This window comes from Maylandia zebra, linkage group LG10 (genome assembly GCF_041146795.1).
Source record: "Maylandia zebra isolate NMK-2024a linkage group LG10, Mzebra_GT3a, whole genome shotgun sequence".
Taxonomy (NCBI): Eukaryota; Metazoa; Chordata; class Actinopteri; order Cichliformes; family Cichlidae; genus Maylandia; species Maylandia zebra.
In genome coordinates this window covers 18279563-18289825 of record NC_135176.1, presented here as the reverse complement: position 1 = coordinate 18289825, position 10263 = coordinate 18279563, and the positions used below count along the sequence as shown (strand labels likewise).

The following is a 10263-nucleotide window of genomic DNA, read 5'->3' as shown; positions in this document are numbered from 1 at the left end:
TATATACATATATATATGTATATGTATATATATATATGTATATGTGTATATGTATATGTATATATATATGTATATGTGTATATGTGTATATGTATATGTGTATATGTGTATATGTATATATATGTATATGTGTATATATGTATATGTATATGTGTATATGTGTATATGTATATGTGTATATGTGTATATGTGTATATGTATATGTGTATATATGTGTATATATATGTATGTATATATGTATGTATATATGTATATATGTATATATATATATATATATATATATATATATATATATATATATATATACACACACACACACACACACACACACACACACACACACACACACACCAGTGGTGAGGGTATGCACCCCTGTTGGTACTGATGTTTTCAGAGACACACCTACCCACCTTCACCACCTGAGATCTGCCAGTGAGGCAGTCCAACACACATGCACATAGATGCCTCTTAAGTCCTAGAGTCTGGCTTGTTGTTCTTGGGCACGGAGCAATGGAGGATATTTTCAAGCATGTGGGGACCACGGACTTTACCAGGGAGTCATTGAAGATAGAAGTGAATACACCTACGAGCTGGTCAGCACAGCAATGCAGCAGATGGCCAGTGATGCCGTCTGTTCCCGCCACTGTTGTGGTGTTCACTCTCCTCAATGCCGCTCGGACGTCGTGCTCCACTATGCTGATTACCTGTTCCTCTGTGCTGACATCACCGTCCTCTGTTGTCGGGCTGTAGTTAGCACTAGCCACCTGGCTAACCTTGAAACGGGCGTAGAACTCGTTCAGCTCATTAGTAAATGCAGAATCGACATTAATTGTCGTGGTGTCCCTGACTTTGTAATCTGCGATGGTGCGCAGTCTATGCCGCATGCTCTGTGTGTCACCCTGGTGGAAGTGAGACTCCACGCACTCCCGATACCTGTGTTTGGCATCCCTCACCACTATACAAAGCCACTTTTTAGGCGCTCATATTGCCAGTGGCAAGACCAGCATTGTATGTGGCGGTCCTGGTGTTCACTGCAGTGCGAATCAATCCGTCCACCACGGTTTCTGGTTTGGGAGTATCTTGACTCTTACAGTAAGGATGATCTCCCCTGCTACAATGCTAATGAAGCTAACTGCTACTTCCGTAAACTCGCTAATGTCATTGATAACCGAAACATGTCCCGGTCTACGTGTTTAAATGCTTTCTGTAGCGTAGCTTCTGACTGGGCAGACCAGCATTTCACCTCCCTCGTGACTACTCATCAATATGTATGTTTTGTTTATACTAAGGAATGAGGAAATGGGGTTGTGGTCAGATTTGGATGTGAAACAGTTTTGTTGCCCTACTTGTATGGCGTGTAGCAATGGCCCAAAATTCTTTCTCCCCTCATCGGACACGTAATGTGTTGGTAAAAGTTCGGCATAACTTCTCTGAGGTTTGCTTTATTAAAGTCTCTTGCCACAATGAGGGCTGTACCTGGATCTTGGTTTTGAAACGCACTCAGCATATCATGTACTTTAGACAAAGCCATACTTGTGTCCACCGTGGGGTGGGATAGGCGGTGGTCAAGGTGAACTCACGACACAGGTAAAAGGGGTGATACTTAATTGTCAAGTATTCCAAATGAGGCGAGCAGTCACTGGAGACAGTAGAAATACTTCTGGCATTGCACTAATTTCTGTTTACCATGAGAACCACCCCTCCACCTTTGGTTTTGTTCAACTCTCCCATTCTGTCCGTACTAGTGATGTTCAATTCGTGAACGAATCGTTCAATACTCGAGAATCACTTTACTGACTCGTGAATCATGATTCACAAGCCCAACTGACTCACTGACTCATCCCTGTTGCTGTTAGCAAACTAATTCCATTAGTAGAAATATATCTAGCTTATAATTAAAATTGTGGGGGGGAAAACAACAGCCAGTTTCGTAACAAAAGCATTTCTGCTCTGAACTGGAAGAAAAAACCCTGAGTAGAAGCTCACATCAAGAAAATAGCTCCTCGGTTCAGAGTAGCATCGTGCTGCTAACATGCTAACAACACATTTGAGCTACTCACCCCCTCGCTTCCTGTGCTGAATCGTAAGCATAAGCGAATCACTCAGGACTCGCTCACCCCCTCCCTCCTGTGCTTAATCATAGAGCGAACGAATCACTCACTCACTAACCCCCTCCCTCCTGTGCTGAATCAAAGAGCGAACGAATCACTCAGGACTCACTAACCCCCTCCCTCCTGTGCTGAATCAAAGAGCGAACGAATCACTCAGGACTCACTAACCCCCTCCCTCCTGTGCTGAATCAAAGAGCGAGCGAACGAATCACTCACTCACTCACTCACTCACTCACTCACCCCCTCCCTCCTGTGCTGAATCATAGAGCGAGCGAACGAATCACTCACTCACCCCCTCCCTCCTGGCTCACAGCTTCTTCTTCTTCTTGGTTGGCAACCAATGTTAAGGCGCATTACCGCCCCCTGGCTCACAGCGCAGTGTACATTTAGATGAGAAAATATATATTTGACACACTTAAGGAAAATACTAATAAAATACAAATAAACAAAATAAATGTTTATTAAGCAATTTTGATAGGAAATTGCTTAATTTTAGAAATGTTTTTGCTCTTTTTTTCTCTATAAAATTGTTGGTTTTTTGGGGGGTTTTTTTTTAATCATTCATCTTAGCAGTGGGATTTACATGAAAAGGGAAACAAATTAAGTTTGAGTGAAAATGTAAAATTTTTGCACTCTGGTCAACTGACTCAGTGAATCAAATGACTCAAAAAATCCGATTCACTTTGGTGAGTGACTCATTAACACTCGATTCAGTAAAAAGAATCAAATTTACCATCACTAGTCCGTACAGAACACTGAGAATCAGTCCAAAGGATTTATGGCATGGTCTGGCACAGATGGGGGTCAGCCCTGTCTCAGTGAAGTACAGAATGTTACAATCCCTCAGGAAAGTAACTCTGGCCCTTATCTTGTCCAGCTTTTACCTACATGACTTTGAAAAGAAGATGTCGCTGGACTCTGCAAATGGTTGTTTTTGTAAAATGAGGTCTGCAAAGCCAGATTGAAAATGATCAAGATTCCTTTATTGCTGCTGCTTGGCCACAACCTTTTCTAAAACCTTAGCAAGTAGCAGTAAATATGAATTATGAGACTGGCATGTAGCTATCAAGAAGAGAAGAGACAGACTTATTTAATTTTTTTCAAATGGGCCGATAAAAACATTTGTGAACCCAGGCCTGCTTACAGCTGACACAAGGGAAAAGAGCACTGCTATAAGTATCAGAGCACAATGTTGCTCTGCTTCTATTTGTAGATAGCCTTCACAAAATAGAGGCTCCCTAAACAAACGATAAAACACACAGAATTATAGAAGATTAACAGAAGCTCTTTACATGGCATTGATTAACACAGCTGCTGAGAACAACATCACCTTTGTGCGACCTGCATATTTTATTATAAGTGGTTTTATTGGCATACCTAATATTAGATATTATTTTGTCTTTCTGTGTTTTATTTACATTCTTGCAGTGGTGGGAAACACATTAGTGATGCTTGTAATAACATTGGATCACATGTTGAGAAGTCCAAAATATATTGCTGTTTTTAACCTTGCATTTACAGACCTGTTAAGTAGCTCTGCTTTGATGCCAAAGGTTGTTGACATTTTTCTGTTAAACCATTATTATATTTCCTACAATGACTGCTTGACTTTCATGTTTTTCTGCTCTACTTTTTATGCGATGCAAACTTTTAATCTGGTTGTATTGTCCTTTGACAGAGTCATGGCTATCATGTACCCGCTGCACTATCAAATGAGAGTGAGCCACAAGCTCATTTTAACTTTGATCGCTTTTTTCTGGCTTCTTGCCACAACTCTTATACTCATTGTAGTTGGCCTTCTCACAAGACTTTCTTTTTGTAAGTCTGTTGTTATTCAGAGCTATTTCTGTGATCATGGTCCTATGTATCGTCTTGGCTGCAATGATATTACCCCCAATCGTGCAATTGCTGGTTTGGCATCAGTTATAATTCTTGGGTTTCCACTGGCATTTATCGTAGGAAGTTACTGCTGTATTGGCTATTCTTTGTCAAAAATTTCTACATTTAGGGAAAGAGTGAAAGCTTTCAAAACCTGCACAGGTCACCTTTCATTAGTGGCAATTTATTTCCTTCCATTTACATTTGTGTATATCTTTGGGAGTGTAATACATCCAAATGCTAGAATCATAAGCCTTTCTATTAGCACTGTATTGCCTCCCATGTTAAACCCGATTATCTATGTTCTTCAGACACAGGAGATCAAAGAGTCATTAAAGAAGTTGTTGCAAACTAGAGCGCAGTTTAGAATTGCAGAAAAATACTGATAAGGATTTAGGATTCGAAATGATAAAGTATTCCAATATCCTTCAGTACCACTCTACACATCAAATTTTGAATTTCTGGGTATTACAATATGTGCCATTTAAAGCAGCAGTCCCCAACCCCCGGGCCACGAAAATTTATGGTTTTCGGGTTTTTTATCGTAAACCCAGTTTTTCTTGTTCTTTCCGCGTGTTGTAGTTGTGCGTCTTATTTTGAAAGGAATATTTACACCTTACCATAGCAACCAGATAGCATTAAGGGGCAGAGAGGTGGACGTTTCTCTCAATGTTGTTGGCGCAGTTCAGGAGGATGCTGCTAATAAAGTTACACAATTACACAGTGAATTTCACGTTTATTATTATATTTACAAAGTACCACAAATTTTGTCTTGGTTGTATCATTTTATTTTTTTGTATTTATCTGTGACACCTTAAGCCCTTTGCTCAAGGAATCAGTCTACAGAATGAAAGGGCGATCCAAATAGAACTCTATGAGTGTGGTGCAACTGGGCAGAGGGAGAACACATCTGCAAATCCAGCAACATCTGCTCTCTGGGCTGGTGTGAGATGGTTACATCTCTCGGCTACCTTGGGAAAGACTGTCCCCGCAGATGTGCTGGAAGTGGTGATATCCATGAAAGATGAATGGATGGTTTGCAACAAGATTATAACATGATAAAATGTGGACCAAGTGAGCCGTACAAATACTTTCTGGATGCACTGTAATCTTTTGCACCAACACATCTGCTTCCTATATGGACTTTTCTTTTGCACTTTTTACTAATATATACATGAAGCAAAGATCAAACGATATATGATTCAACGCACAAATGACTGGTCTATGTATACAGACTGTCAGGGCTCTGTGTGCGGGCAGGTGGAAATGTGGAACCAAATGCAGGACTCCGAGACAAAATGTAACTGAAAACCACAGCTTTTATTGCTGGCATGAAACAAAAACAGAAACCAAACCATGAAACCAAACAGGAACACACAGGCAGGATCTGAGGGTATGACGCGACAATGAGCACAGGAAAACACAGGGCTAATATACACAGGGTGGTAAACATTTTTCATGACATTGGATTTACAGCCAGAGGATGTCATATTCCACACAGACAGATGAGGCAAATTCACAGGTTACTTAAACTAAATTAACTTCTGACTTGAAAAGTGTTGATAATGATATTTTATACTCAGAAGGACAAACGGAGGTGGTGAACACACAGTTTCCTCAATACAATTACATGAAAGTGTAGTGTTAGGAGCACTTAACCAATCGGAATTATGGTGATTGGATAGTAAGTTTACTGGCAGGAAAGTGGCTTATTTTACAAAAAAAGTTCATACATTTTCCCCATAGTATATGTTTATGTTAAATGCATACAATGCTGATTAAAAGCTGTGATGCGTGTATGTGTGTGTGTTTACCTGTTTGCACTGCACGGGAGTTTAGTATTAAAAGCATTATTAAAATGCATGAGCTTTTTAAGCCCTTTAGTCAGTAAGATTGAAAAAACCTACTATATTAATAAAGTTTAGCTTACTTCAAGCCAGTAAGGAGAGCTGGCAAAAATGCTGTGTGAGTTGACAGATTTATCACAATTCTCTTATTGAGACATTGGCGAATCTGACAGATTATTATTAGTATTTCATTAAATTGATGTTTAAACAACAGTTTTAGTCTTTTCTACCTACTGCCGCAATAGCATTTAACCTTAATCTGTCTGCTAATTTGCCGTATGGTCAACAGATTAAACTAGAAATCTACATTTAGAGAATTGTTGGCTTTCTCTAAGAGCAACATGACAAAATTAGAGCTGTCAGCGTTAATCTCGTTAAAATGACGTTAACACCTTAACCGCATTAATGCGGCAAATCTCTGTTAGCGAGTTACCACGGATCGCCCTGTGCGTGGGGCTGCACGTCGTCAACACGTTAACGAGCTAACCGCATATTGCGTTGACACTGTGCATCCCCACGCCTTGCTTTACAGGAAACTGATGGGCAATATTTAGCATTTTTCATATTTTAGGATTATATACTGATGTATATAATCTGGAAATTGTGAAGCTGTTTGCAGTCAAGTCAAGAATAAAGTCTAAGAATCTTTATTTATTACCAATGAAAAACAGGGAAAGACAAAGGAACTAATCCTGATCCTTTCTCAGAGATCTGAGGGATATTTCAGGAACTGTGACTCAATTTTCCTAAATGGTTATTAGGCAGTGATTTCATGATTGCTGATCTCTTATCCTGAACATATCATACCACTTCCATGTCCTGAGTGCTAAGGCTAGTTAAAGTAGTTTGGGTGGGTAGTTCAGGGGCTGAGGGTATCTCAGTCAGAGGGACTTTTAGAGGCAAATATAAATAATTTTTTTTAGTTTTTTTTATTTTAAAAGGGTAAAATACTCCCAAACTTATGTTACTTGAGGCTAGTCAGTGTGGATTTCCTGATTCATCTGAGGCACCAGAACTTCCATTTTGTGCCAGAATACAAAACATAAAACTAATGGTTTGCTGGTTTAAGTAATGTCATCTAACACTAAAATTTGATTAGATGAAAACACAGAAAACACAGGTTACAACTTTGTTAACTTTGTTTTTTGTTTATTTTTTCATTCTGACTATTGTGACTGATTAGATCAATTACCAAAGAAAGAAAGAAAAGCACCAGGGTAGAAAAAACATTCACATACAGTACAGTTCTTATACAGCAATCCCAAAAAGAAAAAGAAAATACTCCAGAGACTATTAAATCTCCAGGGGCTCTAAATTCAAACTATTACACTGAATATTATCCAAAGGGACATATTAATAAGCTATTGTTGCCAAACAAAAGAAATTAGTTCCCTGGGTATATTAGAGATGTTCAGATAATCCCTCAGAGAGAAATAACAGACTGCTTTAGGCCTACAGGAAACTGATCTACATTCTGTAGCGTTGTGTTGTAATCAAAATGATTTCCAAGAAAACTGAAACAGCACTGTGGTTGTAACTTACACTTAGTTTCACAATATGTTGGACAGTGTTTGGAGTTTTGCCTCTACGCATCACCATAATAGATATTAAAACAGTCAAGATATGATTCAAATGGAGAGTTTAAGTTTTCATTTAAGAGGTTGTATGAAGTGTTACATTAACTTTTCAGGTATTGGAGGCATTTTTATGTACTCCTGCTTAGATTTAACCTGAATGAATGAGCTCCAGTCACTAGGAGTGCAACGATGTACAAAATTCACGGTTTGGTTTGTTACGATACTTTGGTGTCACGGTTCGATATTTTTTTGATACAAAAAAAATGTTCATGCCTTTTTTAAGTTATTCAAATTATAAATTATTTCTTTTAACTCAAAAGTATAGTTTCTAAATTAAATGTTGCTGAAACAACAAAATAAAAAATAAAAATTATCTGATGGAGAAATCACTCATCTGTGGAAAAGAGTTTATTACAGAGAAACTGCTCTTTCCAAAATAAAAGCTATTTTGTCGACAGCAATAAAAGTAACAATTGCCCTGTCTATCTCTTGCCCTCTTAGAATCATGTGCTAACGGCTGTCTAAATAACTTGGGTAAAGTTTGTAGCATGCGTGTTTATTGTTGTTTTTGTCTGCTTCCACTTGTCTTTGCATTAGCGTGATGTCAGCGTAAATGTGCAGTCATATTCGTTGTGTTCCGACCAATGTAATTGAGCATTGCGTGGCACATTCGACATACTGTTGTACTTTTGTCCACGACATGCTGAAGTAGAGTCTTACTTAACATGAAAACCAAAACGGTTCCAAATGCCAGATCTGAATGACGGTGGATGAGGTTCAATTTTGGGTAGCGTTGAGGCAGTTGCCATGCTAACTTGAGTGAATGCATATGGGCGGCGCTCAGTGGATCTGCGCTCGACAATGCAGCCTAGGCGGAGTAATCAAACGCAGATCCACTGATCCCTCAACACAGACGGCATCATCAGAAGAAAAGTTGATCAAATAAATTAAAAATTTTATATTGTTCAATACATATGCGTACCGAACCCAAAGCACTGTATTGAACGGTTCAATACAGATACATGTATTGTTGCACCCCTACCAGTCACATATTGATTTATTTAATCAACTGTGGTGACGTAGAGACAAAACTGTGTGTATTTGTCTGATGAATTTTGGGCCTAATTATTGATCTGTGATTGACTCTTTCAGTGAGTTTGTTCACCAAATCACTTGGTATAATACAGTCCCTAGGCCTGAGTTGCCTGAATAATAAGTGAAAAGGCCCTAAAAGATTACAGGTTTACAGAATTAGCATGATCTTACTTTCCATCCTTACAAAGAGGTCTGTGAACTACTCTTCAGGCTGATCCCAGAGGAATCCCACCACAGTGCCACTGTATCTTCTCATTTTCCCCCCACAAGAGGCCTGATCTGTTTTTCTACTCCTAATAGGCTGTTCCTTGGAGGACAACACTGTTGTCTGCTAAACTTGTTATGACCAAACTGACTAATTGATCCTGAGAGGCTTCAGAGAAAAACACAAATATTTATCACACAGATGGCTCAACTTATAATTGTTCAAGAACTTTTTGTTTTTTCTAGTCATTTTAAAGGTGCATTCAGATGCTTCCATCACAGGGGTCTTTGTTACACATCTGACTATGACATTTTGGTTTTTGAGCTTATATCTTATTTATTATTTTTGTGGATTTTTGCTCTGGAACAGAAAAAAAGGCAGAATATAGCAGGTAGTGTTCTTTCTTAAAAGAGAATTTTCATTTAAATTCTTTTAAATAATAGAATTAGTGACTTTTAGATGAAAGCCCGTGCTTCTCTGCACAGGGTCTACAAGGCCTGCAGCAAAACACACAGTCTTGGTAATGTTCATTATGTGGCCTCATGTAGTGTCTTAATTTTGAAGCCAATCCTCACATTAAATCAAAACACATGAATTCCCTTCAGTTTATCTCATATAACTCACATAATATTATACTCACTGACTCAATGCTTTGTAAGGGTCACAATGATCAATCCACTTCTTCATTTTGGGTCCAAAGACCATGGGCTGGCGGGGGCCCTGCTGTAACAAAATGGGAATAAAATTCAGACTTTCCAATTACGCCAAAATGTGCAATACATCAGAGTTTTATATGGTTACACAATAAATCAAGATAAAAGGTGTGACACTTGACTCCACTGACCTTTACGTATTGTGATAGGCCTTGGTATAGGCCCCATTTGAAATATAGTCAACTGCCCCAAATAATTGATGGTAAATTACATTTTCAGAATCAGAATCAGAAATACTTTATTAATCCCGAGGGAAATTAGGGTTACAGCAGGCAGCACGCTAATGGCGCATGCGCACTTACAAAGGAACCTTCTGACCAACTTTACACAAACATCACATTGGGCAGACATGTCAGAAGGTAGGCTGATAGGAAAAAACAACGAAAATCACAAGGGGCAAAGAACAGTATGAAAGAAGGGCTTATATGGCTTCTTTTACATGTAGCAGGCTGTCTTGATAAATAAATAACCTTTATAACTGCCACAATTTTGCCTTTAGGCCTAACTTCATTCTTCTTCATTAAACAAGGTGCTGTAAACAATCTTCGCAGATTTTGGACACATCATTTGCAGTTGCTGCAGATTTGTCAGGTGTGCATGTCCTGCGCACTTGCCAGAGATGCTTATTGGACTGTCATCTGGTGAAATCTGGTTTCTTGAACATGACTCTTTGGCATGTTCAAGAAAACAGTTTGAGATGATTTGAGCTTTGTGAGCTTTGGGTGGTACGAAGGGCCCCAAAGTGTGACAAGAAAATATCCCGGCACAATTACAGCACTAGCAGCCTGAACCATTGATACAAGGCAGAATAGATTCATGCTTTTATGTTGTTTAAAA

The 10263-nt window shown here is 38.8% G+C and overlaps 1 protein-coding gene across 1 annotated transcript; it reads left to right on the top strand.

Annotated features, from left to right (window-relative positions):
* Positions 1-3403: 3403 nt before the first annotated feature.
* Positions 3404-4375, top strand: LOC111500470 (olfactory receptor 1500-like). The gene has a single exon (XM_023152425.3). It carries the CDS (start codon positions 3404-3406, stop codon positions 4373-4375), a length of 972 nt encoding a protein of 323 aa, XP_023008193.3.
* The last annotated feature ends 5888 nt before the right edge of the window (positions 4376-10263 follow it).

Excerpts from the sequence above, each read along its gene's own strand:
- LOC111500470 (XM_023152425.3), top strand. The coding sequence starts at position 3,404 with ATGGCATTGATTAACACAGCTGCTGAGAACAACATCACCTTTGTGCGA.